The sequence below is a fragment of the Leishmania martiniquensis genome, chromosome 25 (genome assembly GCF_017916325.1).
Source record: "Leishmania martiniquensis isolate LSCM1 chromosome 25, whole genome shotgun sequence".
Classification (NCBI taxonomy): Eukaryota; Euglenozoa; class Kinetoplastea; order Trypanosomatida; family Trypanosomatidae; genus Leishmania; species Leishmania martiniquensis.
The window spans coordinates 573,106-592,918 of NC_090160.1; the positions used below are offsets into that span (position 1 = coordinate 573,106).

At 57.0% G+C, this 19,813-nt stretch overlaps 7 protein-coding genes across 7 annotated transcripts; all 7 read right to left on the bottom strand.

Moving 5' to 3' along the window:
* Positions 1–1,007: 1,007 nt before the first annotated feature.
* On the bottom strand, positions 1,008–1,781 carry LSCM1_05352 (uncharacterized protein; the record flags this gene model as incomplete). The annotated part of the gene is made up of 1 exon (XM_067322823.1): positions 1,008–1,781. The coding sequence occupies one exon, from the start codon at positions 1,779–1,781 to the stop codon at positions 1,008–1,010; it is 774 nt and encodes a 257-aa protein (XP_067178188.1).
* Positions 1,782–2,340: 559 nt separating this feature from the next.
* LSCM1_05353 (uncharacterized protein) lies at positions 2,341–3,660 on the bottom strand (the record flags this gene model as incomplete). Its single annotated transcript, XM_067322824.1, has 1 exon — positions 2,341–3,660. One exon carries the CDS (start codon positions 3,658–3,660, stop codon positions 2,341–2,343), a length of 1,320 nt encoding a protein of 439 aa, XP_067178189.1.
* A 577-nt stretch (positions 3,661–4,237) lies between these two features.
* Positions 4,238–6,562, bottom strand: LSCM1_05354 (uncharacterized protein; the record flags this gene model as incomplete). Its single annotated transcript, XM_067322825.1, has 1 exon — positions 4,238–6,562. The coding sequence occupies one exon, from the start codon at positions 6,560–6,562 to the stop codon at positions 4,238–4,240; it is 2,325 nt and encodes a 774-aa protein (XP_067178190.1).
* A 1,235-nt stretch (positions 6,563–7,797) lies between these two features.
* On the bottom strand, positions 7,798–8,727 carry LSCM1_05355 (uncharacterized protein; the record flags this gene model as incomplete). The annotated part of the gene is made up of 1 exon (XM_067322826.1): positions 7,798–8,727. The coding sequence occupies one exon, from the start codon at positions 8,725–8,727 to the stop codon at positions 7,798–7,800; it is 930 nt and encodes a 309-aa protein (XP_067178191.1).
* Positions 8,728–14,942: 6,215 nt separating this feature from the next.
* On the bottom strand, positions 14,943–15,395 carry LSCM1_05356 (uncharacterized protein; the record flags this gene model as incomplete). Its single annotated transcript, XM_067322827.1, has 1 exon — positions 14,943–15,395. One exon carries the CDS (start codon positions 15,393–15,395, stop codon positions 14,943–14,945), a length of 453 nt encoding a protein of 150 aa, XP_067178192.1.
* A 95-nt stretch (positions 15,396–15,490) lies between these two features.
* Positions 15,491–17,062, bottom strand: LSCM1_05357 (uncharacterized protein; the record flags this gene model as incomplete). Its single annotated transcript, XM_067322828.1, has 1 exon — positions 15,491–17,062. The coding sequence occupies one exon, from the start codon at positions 17,060–17,062 to the stop codon at positions 15,491–15,493; it is 1,572 nt and encodes a 523-aa protein (XP_067178193.1).
* Positions 17,063–18,173: 1,111 nt separating this feature from the next.
* LSCM1_05358 (uncharacterized protein) lies at positions 18,174–19,055 on the bottom strand (the record flags this gene model as incomplete). Its single annotated transcript, XM_067322829.1, has 1 exon — positions 18,174–19,055. The coding sequence occupies one exon, from the start codon at positions 19,053–19,055 to the stop codon at positions 18,174–18,176; it is 882 nt and encodes a 293-aa protein (XP_067178194.1).
* Positions 19,056–19,813: the final 758 nt, after the last annotated feature.

Genomic DNA, 19,813 nt, shown 5'->3' on the forward strand with positions numbered 1-19,813 from the left:
ATGGCAGCAGCGGCGCGAGGCATTCAATAAAGCGCACACACATTATGATGCGTTTCGACCAACAGGCCCCTGCGCGCCGTGGACCTGCCCCAGCGCCATCAATGGCTGAGCAACCATTGCAGAATCCACCCGCAGAGGGTGGGGGGAGGGCACCGTGACTAATGCGAAATGCACTCAACATTTTTTTCTCAGTGGGCACCCCAGTCGCTCCTGATGCGCCTCCCTCAACCGTCAGCGATGGTCATCAAACTCTCGAGCAGCCCCTATGACCGACTGACGCTCTCCAGGGCAGTAATAGGGGCGGGGAAATAACGAAGAATAGCCGCTAACACAGCGCAAAGTCACGCTCTCAGCAAACTGGCACCCGCATCCTCTGCCCTTCATTTTCTTAGCTGAGTTTCCCTCCCTTCCGTTCCTGTGCGCGTCAACACTTTTTTTGGCGCGTCCATCCACCCATACAACGCACGAGTTCAACCCCAACCCGCCCACCCTTGGCACTGTCACTGTGCGCCACGCGGCCTCGCCGTGCAGGTCAGCCGTCCGCACACGCGTTGCCGCGCCGCCACCAACGCAGCCATCTCCGCACCGCCTCCGCCCCAGACGCCGCCCACCCCACACACACCGCGGGCCGCACCCCACCCGCGCCCATCATCCGGGCCCCCACGCCGCACATCCCCGGGGGCGGCCCAGGCGCCGCACACCAGGAGGCAGCGAGGGCCGGGAGGACTGCGCTCGAGCCACGCGGGCACTCTGCACGCCCAGCGGGTGGAGCACACGCGTCCACAGCCCACGATCGCGCAGGCCGCACCGCCATGCAGGACCTCACCACCGGCTCCCGTCGCGAGGCACCGCTCTGGCCTTCTCCCCTTCGCCGTGGGTGCGGAGCCCTTGCCAGCGCCGGAGGCGGCCCGGCATCGGCAGGGATGGTGGGGCTGCGCGGCGCACCCACAGCGCCGGCACAGGCACAGGCGCCTCATTCCCCGAGGTGTCCTCCACCATCAGGGCTTTCACATGATACGTGGGAAAAAGAGCCCGGTCCTTGCTGCATACCACTTCCAGCCAGCATGGCGACTCATTCGCATATCTTTGCAGAGCATTGACGGTAGAAACAGGCCAGTCCAGATCGTCAGCAAGATCGCCCACGAGCTTGTGCAGCCCGACACGAAGGCAAACGACCCATAGATTAGCACTTCACCGAGGTAGTTAGGATTCCGCGTGCGAGCAAAGAAGCCATCTGTGACAAGACCTTTGCGCTCTCGCAGCACGAAGTACTTTTGCCCGTCGGCCCCCATCATGATTGCGAGGCCTAGAGCGTACACCACTGTCGCCGCGCAGAGAGCGACGTTGGATCGCTCTGCATATCGCATTATGGCGTTGTAGGCGATGATCCAGTAAGGGCCGAGCACCGCCGTGAACGCGCAAATGGAGCTCGCGATGGTGATCTTGTGATCCCACCGTGGGTCTGGGAAAACCAGGTGCTTCAGGTACCAGCAGAGTCCGTAGCTGCCGTGCAATGCAGTGTACGTTGTCGCAGTCGCGGAGAAGTTTCCAGACCTCCACATCATGGCACTGCAGACAAAGAGGGTCGTGCACTTTTGGAAGTTGATGACATGCGCAAACTTAATGCACCGCGGACCACCAAGGAAGGAGGTAGACAGGTAGTCGACCAAATCCATCCATTTGCGCACACATCGCTGAAACAGAGTGGTCGGAGCTGGCTTCGTCGGCACCCCTTCGACTGCGCTGCCTGAGTCGGCTTTCGCACCGGCCTGTTCAGGCATGACGGGAGGCTACACGTCCAAATCGATCAAGGAAACGAAGAAAAAGACCCTGTGAGGAGCAACCGCTCGATAGTGTACGCCTCAGCTCCCTTAAGTTTGTATTTTGCCTTTGTAAAAGCGTATGCGAACGATGTCTGCACGGCCGCTACTGAGCTCACAAACATGGACTCGCTGCCTCTGCCATTAGCGTAGACGGGAAGGAGGCAATAACAGTAAGCGACGTAGAGAGAGCAACCATGAGATACGAGCAAGTTCAGCAGGGGGGCTAACCGCGATTGAACCGCAAAGCACAAAGACCGTATGCGGTATGCCGGGCCAAAGTTGAGGTACGCGATGCAAGTGTGCAGCAGGTGCGCTCCCGTCCAAAGCAACAATGAGAAAGGAAGCTGAGTGCTACCGCCCCTCAGCTTCCTTGAGCAAAGGGGAGAAGATGTGATGGGATATGGCCTTACACAGCCTCTGTAGAAAAACTGAAACCAAACGTTGCGTCCATGGCGGCTGCCGCAAAGCCCTCCGCAGTGTCCGCTGTTGCAGCACCTGCGCTCAGCGTCTGAATCAGCTATACGACGCTACCAAACCCACCTTTGATGTGCCTGAGAAGCACATTCGCCAACTGCTCTCGATCGTTGATGTCGTTGAGCTCCTCGTGAAGGCTCTTTAAGCCGCTGCCATGTTCCATGAAGGAGGACAAGGCATAGTCTTTCCCAATGCGGTGGTCCGTCACTCTATTCTGTGGGTAATTGTATGTCCGCATCTTGTCAGAGCGCTCCCCGCTGCTCCATTGGTTCTGCCACGCTTTGTGCAGGGAGCTGTTCTGCTCCTTTACACGCTGCGCCAGAATCTGCTGCGCTACCATCTGTAATGCAAGCTCTTTGTTTCCAAGGGCCGAGCGAGACTGGTGGCATTTGACAGATATACCAGAGGGCTTGTGCGTGAGCACCACACAGTTGGAGCTGCTTTGCATGCCTTGTCCACCTGGGCCAGAGCCACGAACAAAGTCGATCTTACAGTCCTTTTCGTGAACGTCAACTGACACCGGATCCAGCACCGGCATCATCGTGAAAACCGCGGTGGAGGTCTGCATTTTCCCTGCGGCGTCTGTCACCGGCACGCGCTGCACTTTGTGAACGCCGATCTCGTGATGCATCTTGCGATAGACCCCCTCCCCACAAACCTGAAACGCGTTTGAGTTGGCGGCTTCACTGCCGTCGTCCTTGGCCAGTGGACGAACCGTCCACTTGCAGACTTCTGTCGCATACATGCGGTACATTTCCGCCAGCTCCGCTGCGAAGAGACTCGCCTCCTCGCCGCCGGCCTTCCCTTCAACGTTGATATTCCATATGTTCGTCGCGGACCCTACCATATCCTCAGACCCGATTCGGCGCTCCATCACCGCATTGACCTCACCCTCCAGCAACCGGAGCTGGTCGGTGAGCGTGGCGATGTCCTCTTTCACCATGTCGAGCATCTCATCATCTCCCTCATCGCGCACGCTCCTGTTCTGTAGCTGCTCGCTCAGCGTAACATTCTCGTCCAGCTGCCGCAGCACAACAGACACCTTCTCCGCGACGTCAAGCTCGTCACGGTACTTGGTTTGCCACCGCACGTAGTCAAACTGAGAGCCATCTACACTGTTCACAGGCGGATCAGCTTTCGCGTCGCCCATAGACTCCTCCTGCCACTTATCCAGCGCAACCTGCTTCTCATGAAGACGGAGCAAGTACTCGGTTACGAGAGGATGATGCATGGAACCGATAAGTGCTCGTGTACTCTCCTTGAGCGCCCAGTCACAATAGTCGACCTTCACGGCGGACAGCTTCTTGACGCCGCCCTGTGTGCCGCCGGCCCCGAACAGCAGCCACGCCCTCCGCCATAACATTCGGTCGGTGAAGCGCCAGGCTGCCCAGGCCGAAAGGGCGCGCTATGGGGTGGAGCACCTAACGAAACGAAGACAGTAATGAAGGCGAGAGAAGCTTCTTAGACCGAGTTCCTCCACAAAGAAAGACCGAAAGCATCATAAGTGGGCGCAAAGGGACATACTTTAATGCAAAGCGAGCCAAGACTCTGAAGAGAGCCATCCATAGGATTCCCTGGTGTCTGGTGCTCCTCTGTTCCCTTTGTACTCTGTGCAAACGAGGGAAGTTGAGCCTCAATTTCCTTGGCGAACGCTCCACTGCAGCAAAGTTATCCGTTTCGCTCATTTTGTGTGGTGGTGGTCAGTTTGCAAGTCACAAAAATGGGTACGGTACATGTCAAACTAGTAGTACAGAAGAAGGGCTGTCGTCGCCAGAAGCAGGCTGTGTGCTACATAGGGATACATCAGCTGCCCAGCACAAATACTATGCATACATATTCGACAGCCCGCCAAGAGAAGGAAAGACAGGCCAGAAGCTTGGTACATCTCGGAGCAGAAGGGATAGAAAGACTGACGCAAGCGAGACCCGCTAAAACGATGATCAACTATCGTCAACGGAGTCCACAAACTCCTGGAACTGTTTGTATGTAATGTCACCGTTTTCATCCTCTACACCGTCGAAGAGCAGAGACACTGCCGTGTCCTCGTCACTCTTGCTCATGTTCAAGTGCAGTACCCTGTTGAGGGAGCTGCGGAACGCCTTGCGGTTGAGTCTCGAATTGGCGCTGTGATCGCTCAGTAAGCGAAACTGCTCTTGCACACTTCCCTTCCGCTGAATTAGCTTGAACTTCAGCATGTCACGGAGCTGCTTACGTCGCTGCTTCTCTTGCGAAGAGGTGGCGCTAGCTTTCAGCTGATCGTTCTTGGTCATGTTGACATTGCGGATAGACCGGGTTGTAAGCGAGGCCTCGTCCATCGACTCAGAAGAGACGTCTACGATTTGAAGAAAGTCGTCGTAGCCGATCACGCCGTTGGTGCCAGGGGATAAGTTCTGCATAACCAGAAGCGCCTCTTCGTCCGTGATGTTGCAGCTGCATGCACGCAGAAACTCCTTCACCTGAGCATAGCCAAGGGTGCCCTGTGGTGCAAGTCTAAGAAAAGCCTCCCTCGCGCGTGTAAACTTGAGGTCCAGAAGCTGCTTCAGCAGCACCACAAGATACTTGATGCGGTCTTCGGTGACAATCTTGTCAGAGTCGTCTAAAATTCGCTGCGTTCCGGCGTCGAGGCCAGTAAGGAGAAACGGGCGCCGATAAATGTCGACCACTCGACCTACCTGAAAATCATCAGGAGAAAACGGTACTGTTGTCCCGTTTGGCATGTCCTTGCGGTGCGCTCCCTTTGCAAGAAATCGACCGCCCAACATGCCTGAATTTCGCTTCGGCTTCTCAAAAATCTCAAGCTCCTTGGTTTCACGGTGAAAGGAAATTACAAACTCTCGACTTTCATCGCCGGCAACTACCGGCTTGGCAAGCTTCGCCGAAAACTTCATCACTCGGCCAGATTCGCGCTGCGCCACCTCATGGTCGATTCTTGCCGGCTTTCCAACTAAAGAAAGCCAGTTGCTTCTAGTTTCGCGCTCGCTACCGAAGCCGTTTGGCGGAGGTGGGTAAAAGACAGAGGTACGCTTTTCCGACGCCTCGAAAGGAGTAATATCCACAGCGTCTTTGAGGATTAACTGGTACTTCTCTTTGACATAATTACGGGTGAAAGCGTCACTGTCGTACACGTAGAACGGCTTTCCGTAAATCACATACGTCTCGCCGATCTGAATATCCTCGGGGCACAAATAATCGTTTTTCATCAGCTTCCCGTACGTGTGCTGCTGATACCGACTCTGCGTCAAATCGGCGGAAGGGTGTGGAATTCGCTGCCGTTGTATCAAGATCGGACCTCCCCATCGGCCGCTGTTCTCCGCTCTGTGCTCGGCAATCTCAATGGCGTTGTTTTCAAGGAACACTCTCATCACACAGTAGTGTAAGTCCCCGCTAAGATTGCCGCGGTCATCCCACAGTGCCAGATAGGTTAAGTGCTCGTTGATATTGTTCTTCAAGAACTCCTTTGTTATCGCGATATCCTCCGTAGAGTGCTTTGTGTAGATACCCGTCAGCTGCTGCTCGATAGCGCGCTTGCGATCCATATCGTCTGAGGTCACCACTCGCTTCGTCGGTCGCTCCGCTGAGACGGCAGCTGTGCGGCTGAAAGAATCCTGGGGAATGCTCAGCGCATCAGGGACGTCTTTTTCCAGAACCTCGCGAAAGTAGCGGCGGCTCCGTTTGTCCATATCAACAATGTGGTACGTCTGACCATAAATTTTCACAGTACCACCCACCCGAAAGTCGCTCAGGAGAAAAATATTCTCCGGGTTTCGCATGTCTTTAGGGACCTGGCGACGGGAGAGGATTTTCGACTCGCCCAAGCCGCTATTCCGCTGACTGATTTCAGTTATGGAAAGACTATCATCCATGACAAAGAAGCTGATGCACACCTTGCGCACGCGCTCCTTCTCTATGCTACTCTCTGGCACATTTTCGGTAAAGTACCCCAGCATTCGAACGACAAAATTGTCTAAATCCTCTTTGGCGAAATCCTCGGAGAACCACCCGTTCCATACAGCCGCTTCATCTTCAGCAGCAACAGACTCAACGGCGTAACGAGAGCTTCCGAGTGGTTGGCCATTGTAGCGGTATTCTGTGTGAGGGGCGTGATCCGTTTTCCTCTCGAGCAGCAAGTTGTGGCTTTTCCTCAGTGTGCTTCGATTGATTGGGTCGTCATGAAAATTAGCACCCACTGCCAAGGGCAAGTTCTCGCTCTGAGGAGCAAATCGGTAGTGCTTCTCCGGCTGCGTACGAGCAGTACAGTTCTTCATATTTTTTTCTTCAGAAACCCTTAGTGGTCACAATATCGCCTTCGCTTCCTTACGAGCGATTTCTCGGGCACTCTGCTAGGAAAGGGGTATGTGCTCCCGCGAGTGCAAGTGGTGCAGGTACAACAGAAGCAAAAACGCTGAGGGATGAAAAGCGATTGCTCTACACAAAACTCTCAGGAGGCCTAGCACCTGCTCAGACCCCTGGCTGGCAGCTACTCTGCCATGGGTGAAAAGAACTGCGGCGCGTCTCTTGTTTTTCATGAGACACTTTCACTTTTCACTCCACCGCCGGCGTTTTCATCCACACGACGCACGAGTTCAACCCCAACCCGCCCACCCTTGGCACTGTCACTGTGCGCCACGCGGCCTCGCCGTGCAGGTCAGCCGTCCGCACACGCGTTGCCGCGCCGCCACCAACGCAGCCATCTCCGCACCGCCTCCGCCCCAGACGCCGCCCACCCCACACACACCGCGGGCCGCACCCCACCCGCGCCCATCATCCGGGCCCCCACGCCGCACATCCCCGGGGGCGGCCCAGGCGCCGCACACCAGGAGGCAGCGAGGGCTGGGAGGACTGCGCTCGAGCCACGCGGGCACTCTGCACGCCCAGCGGGTGGAGCACACGCGTCCACAGCCCACGATCGCGCAGGCCGCACCGCCATGCAGGACCTCACCACCGGCTCCCGTCGCGAGGCACCGCTCTGGCCTTCTCCCCTTCGCCGTGGGTGCGGAGCCCTTGCCAGCGCCGGAGGCGGCCCGGCATCGGCAGGGATGGTGGGGCTGCGCGGCGCACCCACAGCGCCGGCACAGGGCCTTGAAAATATGGCGAGGTGTTTCCGTAACGGCGGGTCTTAAGGCTTCAAGAGGAAAAACACCTGGAGGACCTCCACTGAGGCGGCGCTTGAGCGTGGCCGACTTTGTGCTTTGTTTCAATGTTCTGCTTTTTTTTTTATTTTTCGGAGGAAGGACTGAGAAGTGTATGCCCACTGAGAAATGAGCACGGGATGAAATGAGGAACATAATAACGTATCAGTCAGTTTAACTCTCGAGTGGCCTAAAGGCGAAAAAAAAAACATAACTGATTACCCTGAATACATGAGGTGTGTAAAGGGAAAAAATACCGTAGACCCGCAATGTCAAAAAAAACGAGTAAATCTAACTCTATAGTATACTGTAAAAAAGTTCTACACTCGTGATGTCGCTAAAATACCAGAAACTAAGAGGAGATTTACCTTTTACCCCGAACCTGAAACTAAAGGAAATTCCAAAGCCGCTACGCAGTCATATTCGTGAGATGAGTACTTGCGTCGAACAGCCTGAAGACGCGAAGATCCAGAGCACAAGCGCTGAGTGAACGGAAGGAGCTGCTCAGTAACCGGCTGCAGCTCCTCAAATCTAATGCCCCGAGCAAATGGGAAGACTTCCATCTCCCAGAGACGCTGAAGTGAAATGACGTCCTGTGACCTGTTGTGGCGAATCAAAAGTGTCCCTAGAAGAACAGCACCTGCTGCAATGCGCGACGGCAGAAACTGCAAAAGCGAATAACAGTGGGCTGCACTCTCCAAAAACAGAAACGTCGCGTTACATACTGCACGCCCCATACGGCAGTTGTCCAACAGTCGGCAAGTTATAGGATACGTTGTAGGAACTGTAAACTTGAACCGAAGGGTGGTTACAACGTCAAACTCCATGTCGATAACCTCATCAGAGGCATAGGTGTTAGCTGTCACAGCGACGCAATCATTCACCGTTGGTGGCCAGACTTCCTCGTGCTTAGCCGCGATCAGGACAGCTGTAACGCCCATCAATTGCAACTTCGCGCGCGGAATACTGTAGATGAAAAGAAATCTATCAATGATGTCTACCGCGAGGAAAAATGTTTCGGGATGCAGTTTGAACTCTGCAACAACATCAACCAGCCAATCTATCAGGATTTTGCGCATCCTGTCAGTGATCTCAGACTGTCGATCCATGTACATGCGTTCGCCGTAAACAACGCGCTCGACCTCCAGGAAGTAGTCCAAAATTTCAGAACAGTATTCTGACACAAAATTCGGCTCGATTGCCCGAGATATTAGGGGTTGCGAGGTGCTCTTATGACAGGTTTCCCGGGCTAGATTAGTCTGGTTGGAGAAAGGAATCCTCGCTCGAACTGGAACCGCCATCTTCACCGTTGCGTCTCTATGATATAGACTTTTCTGTGTTATTGTAAGCAATTGCAGTTGTTGTGTGAAATGCAAAAAAATTAGTCGGCAGGGTAGATAAGGGTACCAGTAAACTCTATCACTCGAACCAGTGAACTAAGATTTTGCCACTATGGTCATCACAGCTGTCATGCTAGCTCTTTCTGTCGTGGCAGCAGCGCCTGTGCAATGTACCGCACTCAGTTTTTTTTTCCCAATCAATTACCTTCCACTCTCATGGCTCACTTGAGTGCCTCAAGAACCATCACACAAGGGCATTAGACTAAACAAAAACATTTTCATATATCCATCACCTCCACACCCAGCAAACACTCAATTCTCAGCTACACAAAAATCTACCTTTTAGAGGTTTTGCAACTAACATTAGTATTTTCCCATTTTCAATTTTCTCCTACTGGCACCGCTTCCATGGAAAGGGGTTTCGGCTTACCGCGTCTGCTCACTAGGACTCGCCCACCTCTTCTCTTCACCCTCGGCTTCGCTCTTTTCTGCACCCTACAGTGTGCTACGGCACCGACTCAGCTCAGCCACTTAGACACTCATGCGGTCATGCGAAGCAGCCGTCCGCACACGCGTTGCCGCGCCGCCACCAACGCAGCCATCTCCGCACCGCCTCCGCCCCAGACGCCGCCCACCCCACACACACCGCGGGCCGCACCCCACCCGCGCCCATCATCCGGGCCCCCACGCCGCACATCCCCGGGGGCGGCCCAGGCGCCGCACACCAGGAGGCAGCGAGGGCCGGGAGGACTGCGCTCGAGCCACGCGGGCACTCTGCACGCCCAGCGGGTGGAGCACACGCGTCCACAGCCCACGATCGCGCAGGCCGCACCGCCATGCAGGACCTCACCACCGGCTCCCGTCGCGAGGCACCGCTCTGGCCTTCTCCCCTTCGCCGTGGGCGCGGAGCCCTTGCCAGCGCCGGCAAAGGCCCCGAACGCCAGACGGTGGAGGGGGGGCTTTGGCGCCAGTTATATTGGAAGTGCCGCAGAGACATTCTCTCAGAAGCAATGACACCAATACCACAGTGATGCTGCGTAGGCGATATCTTTAGAGGAAACGGCGCCCCCTGTGCTAGGTGAACTTGTCTCTACCAAAATCTACGAAAGCCGAAGTGATCCACCGACTCCTTTTTTGCTTTTCGAGAACTCCGACCCCCCAAGAACCCGTTTAAAAAAGGGAGCCCTACCCAGCCCCCCCCCTGCAAATTCGCTTTTGCCCCCCCCCCCTTCCCTTAGTACAGGCACCCCCTAAACACCCGAAGTGCTTTCCAGGCGCCCCTCTCCTTTTGTGCCCGGCGGAAGACTTTTGGCCCTTTTCCAAGGGCGCCCCGCTCAATATTAGATCGACTCTTCGCCACTACAAAAGCAGAAAGCCTGGTGACGCCCAAAAGTTGGGTTGTTTTTTTTTAGCCGGCGGTTGGCGGCGCCAAACCCCTTTTAAAGAGGCTTCGAGAGCCTACATGTGCGTAAGCCGACTTGGCCGCAAATGGGACAAGCCCTTTTCACTTTTGTTGCCGCACCATTATACATTAGCCAATGTTTGCGATGTCGCAGCTTTGCCTGCAACACCGAACGGCAACTTTAAAGCCGCTGCCCTAACCCTTTCGAAAACCGCCAAACACATCCGGAAAAAATGCCTAGGTAGACAATCGCACAAAATCCGAGCCACAGGTTGTTCAAAATAAAAGACTCATCATGCGCGGCCCAGAAACGCCGCAGACAACTCCCCACCCGCACACTTTTCCGCCTTAACAATTGTGCGCTCCGATAGATAAGAGCAGCACCGCTTTAGCTTATCGAGGCCCTAAATGCCGAACAAAAAATGAAAAAAAACTCCTCGCAAACGCGAACGAGAAAATAGGCGACACTAATGTTCAGGCCCGAAGCTTTTTTCGCCGAGAAGGTCCATTGCCTGCAATTTTATAAAGGGTATCATGGCCGCTTTTTTTTCAAACCTTAAACACAAATCCGTACAGAGAGCCGACTGAAGAGGTCTTCCCGAGTTTTTTGCTGATCTAGCGCTTTTCGGGGGGGCTCTCACCAGCCCTTTAAAGACAGAAAAAAGCAGCCACCTCGACGGCACAATATCTTCGATTCTACTTCACAATAACGCATTTGTGATCCCTACCATGTCAGCTTTTTGCGGCCAAATTTTGAAGGAAGTTGAGAAAAACCCCGATAACCACAATTTTTTTCAAAAAACGACCGAAAAAATGTCTCGCTTCCTGTTAAAAATTTTCATTTCACTGCTCGAATCATCACTTCCTGGATCCATTTGGCTTGCCAAAACTTGTTGCTTTGTTTTGGCGGCGGACCACTCGTTGGGCGGACGGTGAGACGCGCCTTTTCCACATCACAAGCCCTCAAGAGCCCGGCACACGGTCGGGAAGGCGCCGGCACCACGTTTCCCAGAATTGTACGGGAAGGGGGGAAAATCCAGGGGTCAACAAACTCAAGAAAAGCAATTTTTAAAAGCTTTACAAAACATTGATTCACCTTCTTGCAAAAGCTCAACCGTGCGAGGTTGGAGCGTGTCGGGTAATGTAGGGTGCGCCTACCAATCGGACAGCAGAGCTCGATGCGTTTTTTGCCCCGCCAGATGGGGCGGAGGTGAGCCGGAGGCCCGGCTCGCCGACCAGGCTGCACGGCACCGGGCACGCGTGGACGCCACCTTGTGTGTGCGGGATGATGACTCTACCTCTCGCTCTGCGTTTCCCACCGTCTCTCCTGCACACGCATGGGTGCTCTGCACGCAAACGGTAGATACCTGGTGAAGCAGCGAAGCCCTCTCGCCCTCCACGCCACCATCGCCTTTCACACAATAGTTTCGGGGGAAAAAACGCCCACCCGCCCGCCCAGGAGGTTGTTGACAGGCCCCCGGTAGCGGCAGTGAGGGTGCCCGTCGAAGCTGCTGTCTGTCTCGTAACGATTGGCTGCGCCGTACTCCTAAATAGTTTGTGTCTTCTCGCTGAACTCGTAACTGCAGCCCGGTGCTACACCGTTGCTGCAAACTGTGAGCGTTGATTATTCTGTGAGCGGTTGATTGCTTTCCTTATTCATAAGTAAATATGGCTGCGCCCAGTCAACGTGTTGTCATGCGGCTCCCTAGTTCCCTCCATCCTGTTAGGGAGCAGACGCGCCGACACCCCACCAGGCCCGTGAGTGGTGTTCGGGTGGCACTGCCGACACGGACTGCGCAGCGAGGGGCCCACCACTAAGTATAAGCGCACTCGCGGGCGGAGCCCGTCTGCACCTCTTTCCCGTCCCGCGAGCAGCCTAATGTCTGTGTGTGCTTTCTCCCATAAAACGATAGTGGCGTGCCCTGTCGGCCAGCGTCCCCGGCGGTGTGTGCTCCACGCACCGTGAGGGGGACGAGGGCTGGCCCTGGCCAGAGGTCTGCTTACAGGAGAAATGAGACCCGCGAGCGCAACGAAGCCGCGGCGAGATTTGCTCCCCAAATGTGGAGGGGGGCTGTTCAAGCGCATGCGACTAGCAGGAGCGTCAGCCACCTACATCACGTTCTTCTCCTCCCCTCACGCTTTCTCGTCTCACACACATCACAGTCGCCCAAGAAAGTATTGATCTAAAAATCTGCAGTTTGCCAGTGTTTTACATCAAAGAAGGAAGGCACAGCGCAACTTCGAGGCCCACCATCCCTTAGCTTGAGTGGCCGAATGCGGCGTGCTTTGGTGCCGATATACTTCGTAGGTTATTTTGTTCACATGACGTGCGTAGCATCAGTGGTTCCCTTTGGGTATGTTTCTTCTGTGGTGAATTTCAAAACATGCCGCCAAAGGTTATGATTGGGGGGGGGCGGGGAGCGCACAAGAATGTCGGTTTTTCGAGCCGCAATTGTATTTCAGCCTTTTTCAAGCTCAGAACCTTAGGATGCCCTTAATGACTGGTGGATCTTTTCTACCAATTAGAAAGTTTCATATCCTTTCACATGACCAAGGCCCCTGCCGAAGAACTTATCTTTCGGTGTGAAAAAGAAGCCCACCTATTTCTCCGCACGGCGTGGCGGCCAAATCATCTCCATGGTGTTTCCGTTGAACAGTTCCTATGTCTTTTTTTTCGCCCCAGAGGCACTTACACGCCATAAGTCTCTCCCGCTCACATTTGTCGGCTTGTTGGGCACATTATCTTTGTTGGGTCGCGGCCGAGGCGGGTGTTGAGGTGCAGAGTGATACCTGGAGGCTGCTATTACAAGAAAAAGACCCGCCTCTTTTCCGCCCACTTAATACTCGATGCGGTGTGCTTGAGAAAAAAGACAGCTTTGGAGAGGTATTCTTGGTGAACTTCAGGACCTGCACAGCAATATCCCTCGAGCTGGTCCAGGCTCCCCGGTTTTCCTTTAGCTGGTCCTTGTTAAAAGGATTTTCCCTAATAAAACTGTGCTCTGAGCTCGCGGAGGTTTTCTAGTAAGAGCATGCCAAAATAAACGCGAACAGCACATCACCTACACAATGTGGATGTTGAATCGCGATGAACGAATTGGGGCGTGGCGCCCCGGTTGCGACTTATGACGCTTGTGCGGGTAGAAGGCTGGGGCGTTTTGGCTTGTGGGCGGCGGTTTCTGGTCCCCGGGCGGGGTGGGGTCGGGGCGTTCCCGGTGTTTATGGCGGGCCCCTTGGGCCCCGCCGGGCTCCCCGCTTCATGAAGCATGGGGGCGAGGCTGTCGCGTAAAGGTGACGGGTCCAATTTTTTTCTCTGGCGCTCCACAGGTAGCGTTTGTGGCGATTTGTGTGAATGGTGTGTCCGTAAAAAAGGGGGGCGCCCGGCCCGGCGGCACGTGCCTCGATTTTTGTATGCTGCCTTTTTTATGCAAAGGGGGTATTTGCGCAAAATACTTTTGGCTCTTCTCCCGTGCGCGCCCCTCGTGTCCATATCCAATCGGGGTGCCTACGAGTCCCTTGGTTGGGGGGGGCGGCGGTTTTGTTCGCCAAAGGTTTTTTTTTGTCGTCGGCTAGGTTCTGCTTTGGGCTGGCCGGAGGGCTGCCGCTACGCAGCCCAACCTAGAGGCAGTGTGTTGCTTTGGTTCGCTGCCGGTTTCTGTGGGAATGGCTGCTTTTTCACGGTGCGGGTACCGGGGTTTTGCTTTGAGGATGTTGCCGTGGTGGTGGCGGGGGGGCTTTTCCTCCTTTGGGCGTGGGCGGTTCGGCCGGTGGCGGGGGTTGGTAGCGTGGGTTTTTGGGGAAGGGCATGCCTTTGGGTCCCCGGGGCGCTTGGCGCCCGGGGCCGGCGCGGGCGGGGTTGGCCGGGGGGTATGGGGGCGCGGCGCCAGGCAGGGCGCGGGCGGCGGCCGGGGGCCCCGGCGAAAAGCGGCGCGCCATTGCCGCCGTATTTTGACCGGGGCCGACCGCCCTTTGTGCTGTTTCTTTTTAGTGCGCGTGCATAAGGGGGTGGTGGTGGGCGAAGGGAATCGCCCGCTCAACGAGCGCACGCCCGAGAAGGGGGAGGAAAAAAGAAACCGAGAGAAGGGCAAACCCGCGGGCATGAGGGGAGGGATGCACTTCCACTTCGGTGGGGAAAGGGCATCGGATGTGGGGAGGGGAGGGGAGAGAGCGGCAGCATCAGCAGCCAAGGAAGAAAGCGACGACGGTGCACCTCGGCGGGGGCCACAACTCTGCGTATATGATTGCACACCTCAGCACCCTCGACAGATAGATTTGCACGCCGGCGCGTGTTTGCGTGCGCGGTGCTTGTGGGCCTCTCTACACTAGAGTAGCGGGTGAAGATGGAGCAACCGAATCATGGCGAGCAGGATGTACGCGCGTGGCGGGCGGGGGGAGGGAAGGGAATGCCTGCCGGATACCATGCGCGTGCATCTCGCGTCTCTATGCGGTGGTGTCGCGGGTACCCGCAGTAAGCCCGTGGAATCCAAAGGGACTGTGCGTGCTCGCCGAGTTGGCTGCGGCGAGCATATGGTGGGGGAGGGAAAGAGAGCAAGAAGCTCATGCGGCTTTCCTCACCTTTCGTCTCCGAAAAGACACCCACACAAGCACATGCAGTTGGCAGCAAATGTTCCGACGTCGACATCCGCTGACGAGTTCCCGGCGTGAGAACAAAGAAGAGGTAATCAGGCAAGGCACACACGAATGGCGTTGCAGAGAAGAAAGCGATACTCGTGCACTGCCAGTATGTCTATGTGTATGTGTGTGCGACATCCACCTCTCATATCACCAGCTCGAACTTCGCATTGTGCTCCTTCCTGCCCTTGCACAAGTTGTCGCCGCGGTAGGTGCGAAAGACGTTGTTGCCGTCCTTGATCTGGTACACCGTGGTGAGGCTCGTAAGGGTGCCGGCGTGGAATAAGGTCAAATTCTTGAACACCGCGTTGTCCTTGTCCAGACGCACAATCCTCACAACGACGTCTTTGCTGGACACCTTGGTCTTGGTGCGGAGCGCGATTACGTACTTCTTGTTTGGCACGTTGTTGCCGGCGCTGCTCTTCATACGACGTGGGATGACAAGGTACTTGTGGCCCTTTGTGAACTTATAGAAGAGGGAGACGGAGCGGGACTGCTGGAAGAGGTACTCGGTACTGGGCTCCTCCGGATTCTCACTGGTGTTCGCTACCACCTTCTGCAGTGACCCGTGTATGTCGCCCTCAGAAATGCTCAGCATCACAGCGGCGTATTTGCTGTCGGGGTCACTGGCCGCCAGCCCGCGTCGATCCCCTTGATGCAGCGAGATGTACGCCGGAAACTCGGACGTCTTGTTTACGATAATCTCGAGTGCCGTGCCGCACACAAGGTCGTCGAAGTGGCCGAGGACGCGGTAGTCGTACCACGAGTGGAACCAGTTGCCGCGGCGGAAGCATACGGAGCCGCTGTCGAAGAACATCGACACATCGCGCCACTCCATCCAGAAAACGCCATCCGCTTTCTTCCGAGGACGGCATGCGAGCTTGATGAATGGGTAGCGGTCCCACAGAGGACTGCCATCGCCCCAGTCCCCGTCCACTCCACCTGAGACCCCCACGGGTTTCGGATTTTCAGCATGCAAAGGTGATGCAGCGGGAAGTGCCTCACATCCAGCACCGAGTACGCGTGGCCGGCGGCCAGCCCGGCCTTGTCGAACAGCGCCTTCGCCTGGGACGCCGAGAGCTGCTTGCCGGCCATGCTTAGGCCGTCACTACTCGGGGTGGCAATGCAGATGAGGTACTTCTTCTCGTTCCATCGGTGGAGGGAGTCGAACAGCCTTCTCCGCGCCTCGGGGTCTGTCTGTGCTCTCTTCCAGGTGCCACCGAAGTTGTAGGCCGGGAAGCCGGTGAGGTCCTCGAGGGCTTGCCACGGGTACCCGCCCACGATCGCCTGGTACGAGCCGAAGGCCTTCGCGTAGGCTTTCTCTAAGAAGGACACCCAAAGCTCGTTGGGATGATTGCGGTTGCGCGCGAATACCGGCAACAGCTGCACGCTGGGCAAGTAGGAGTCCACGATGATGGTACGCCACCACCCGCTGATGTTCAGGTTCACGCGCCACGCGCCGTACTTCCGCTCCTGCTTGCGGATGTAGCACCAGTGGTGGTTCGCAAACATGCCCTTGATGGCGGCGCTGTACTCGGCCAGCGCAGCCACGGCGCAGAGGTAGTAGCAGTCGCCGAGCTGACCTTGTTCGATGTCTTTTGGTGAAATGTAACCGAAGAGGCGAATCCTCGAGTGCCATTCCTTGGGCAAGAAGTCCTCGGGGCGACGCCACGCAACCGTCTCCGGCCGCTTGAGGCACTCGTTTGGGTCCGAGTCGATGCCGGGGCGGATCAGCGACTGTGAGGTGGGCGGGAAGGACGTGTCAGCGTACATCTTGCTCTTCATCCGCGCCACCTTCAGGAGCCGATTTTGGTTGGTAATCTTCGGGTTCATCTCGCTCAGCTTGCGCATCTTGGCGAGGTTGGCGCTAACCTGCGCGGCGGCCTTCTGACGTAGCCTCTGCCGGTCCGCCTCGGTGAAGGCGATTCCGGAGTACTTCACGTAGACGCCCTTCAGCTCCCGGACTTTCACCATGGCTTTGGTCTCCAGCGGGAACACCGACATGGTGGCGGTGCAGGCGCCGGCGTTGCTCCTGCGCACGAGTTCTGTGTCGCTCATCTTGATAATGTTCGAGCCGTCGCCGAATTCGGCCTTCACTTCCATCTGGTAGTCCTGCGTGTCGTTGTAGAAATACCAAGTATGGCCCTTGACGACCTTGAAGAGGCGGCCATCGTGGAAGCACGGGGTCGATTTGCCCGAGACGAGGGGCCCGCCGAGCCTGTAGACCGGCTTCGCATCACAGCAGCCGCAGCAACCGTTGCCCATCTTCCTGCCCTGCCCGGTAAGCTCTCCTCCTCCTGCGTGTGACGTGCGACTCTCGCACTCCCTTCCTATCAGATGAACCGCAGCTGCGCGACAAGGCTGGTCGCGCAGGCAGACCGACCGGCTCACTCGCGCCACGCGTGCCAAGGCGGAGCAGCAACGAGGAACGAGCGAAGGGCGTCAGAGGGAACGTGGGGAGGGGGCAGGAGGAGGAGCGGCTCTCATGGGGTGTGGTGGGCGCAGAGGGGTCACATCCGAGGGTAACGCAGAGAGAGGGGGAGGAGAAGGGGAGACGATGACAGAGCGGTTTGGGATGGAGCGCGATGACGAACGCGAAGGGAACGGCTTCCAGAGAAGAGACGCACCCACACCCACACCTATATATATATATCTGTGTGTGTATAGACATCTGCGCGGTGGGGAGACGAGGAAGTTAGGGAGCAGCTGAAGGGGACACATGCACGCACGTGCGCCACGGGCATAGTCGCACGAAATCGGGGACGTGACGACCGCGTAGTAGGCATTGAAGAGACTGGTGCCGCCTACGCAGTGCGCAGAGCACGCTGTGTACCTTAATCATCGCCGCCTTTTTTTTGTGTGTGCGCCTGGTGTACTGCGAGTAACGCAACACTGCTCCCCCCCGCAGAAGTCTGTGTCTGCTGACACGCGTCACGATGATTGGAGCCGTGGGGGAAACGTGCGTGTGTAGGGGGAGGTGGCTGAAGGGAGGTCTGGGGGTACGACAGCCATTGCTGAGCACCATTTTTGCGTCATAGCAGACGCTTACACACCCACACACACCAGACTGGAGAGGCTCGGGCGCGGAAGATCAGGAAAACGAGCGGGTAAGAGAAGACGGAGTTCACTCACGTGCATTGCCTCGACACGCAGTGTACCCCTATTTCCCCCCCGCCCTACAGCACCTCCTTCGTCAGCGCAAGCGCTAGACGGAGAGACCGAGAGGAGTCTTGATGCACCATTAGCTGCTGGAAACAGGCGCACGTGTCGAGCGGTCGCTCCGCCATGCAGGTCAAACGCACCGTGCTCTCTTTCACCTCACGCGTCTCTGCTCGAACAAACCGTTTCGCGAAGGCGGTGGACCACGTTTCCATGCTCACCGTGACGGCGCGCATCTGAAGACTGGTTGCTTGATGCTGCTGGGATGCCGCAGCGGGGAGCTAAGCGCGTGCACGGTGGAGGATGCCTCCGCATTCGTGGAGAAGCCTAAGAGGTACTGGAGCGCCACCGCGGTGCACACGCTCACCTCAATCTCACCGAGGTAGTGAAGGGCATTCGCAAAGAATCCGCGAAGCATCTCGGCTACCATGGCCTCCGACTCCACCGTTGACCGTTGAGCCGCAGCACTTTTGCCGACGGCGCTCCGATGACTGAGGAAGAGCGCTGAGGCCGCCTCCAAATCCTTTGTGAGCGCTGCACACTTGTCTCGTGCGTATCGGTGGAGGGCGCGTATGCGCGGAGTGGTTGGAATGCCGTGATTGGATATCTGCCGGGTAGAGGGCGGCATTGGTGAGCTGCACTCGGTCTTATCACGAGAACGACTGCGCCTACAGGGTGGATGGGCGCCGTCGTTGCCGAGAATAAAGCGGTGACACAGCATACGGTGCAACGCGTTGGCGATAGAGGCGTTGCTCACCTCTAGCAGCAGCTCTGCTGTTGGTATGGCGGCGAGCCACGCAAGCACCTTGGTGGCTTCCTCCAGCGGGCGAAAGAGACCGTGGACGATGTCATCGCGAGAGCGAGGAACCGCCCGACGCCACAGAGACCACCACACATGCCCGGCGCCCTTGCCACTCCCGGCTCCCTCGTCCCGCTCCCGCTGTTGCATGCGCTCTGACAGGTAATGGTTGTCGCTGAGGGACACTGGTGACGATCCGCCTGGATCGACGAAGTCGCGAGGGCTGTGCCACTGGACGAAGTCAGGAAACCGTACGACGCGGCCCTCGTGTGCGTTGTTGACGTACAGGAAGAGGCACATGTCGTTGTATAGCGCGTCCGTCTGCAGCCACTCCACGCCGGCGCCCTCCACGGCGGTCGCGTCGAGGAGTTGAGCTCCGTTGCGCGTTGTATCAGCACGTCCGTCGTGGTCGGTGGCTGCGGCAGCGGTGGAGGGACGCACAGCACCTCACCGTTCGTGATGAGGTGCCGGACAGGGCTCTTGGTCAGCGAGGTCCCTGCTCCGTCCTCTTCCGTCTTTGCGCCAGTCGTTGGGGTGGCCGCCGCCGGGGAGCCGTTGTCCGCCGATAGGCGCAGGAGCGCCTCCTGTGCGTAGCGCAGCAGCTGCAACTTCTGCAGAAGCAGCGGTCGGCGAAGGTCGACAGGCGGATCCTCTGAAGGCATGGCGAGGCAGTCCAGAAGGCGCTGCCAGCTGTTTCGCTTCTGCCCATGCGGGGGATCCACCAACAGTCGGTGAAGGCTGTCGAGGCACAGCCGCCAGAGCACCCGAACATCTGCCGGATGCGGCACCTGCGTCGCGCAGACGAAAGCGAAGCGAGAGAAGAAGGAGCTGGGGAAGTAACTGCGACGCACATCCTTTTCGTGCTCGGCGCCTCCGTCGTGTCGTTGCCGGTGCGCTGCGCTCGCCTCGCTGGAGCAGCACTGCCGATGCACCTCCCACTCCTCCCATAGACTGCGCAGGTGACGCGCCACCACCGCCTCACGTCGCTTGCCGCTCAGCGCCGCGAAAGTGGCTCCGGCAGGCTGCCCAGCGCTGGCATCGCTGTCGGCGTGCGCGTC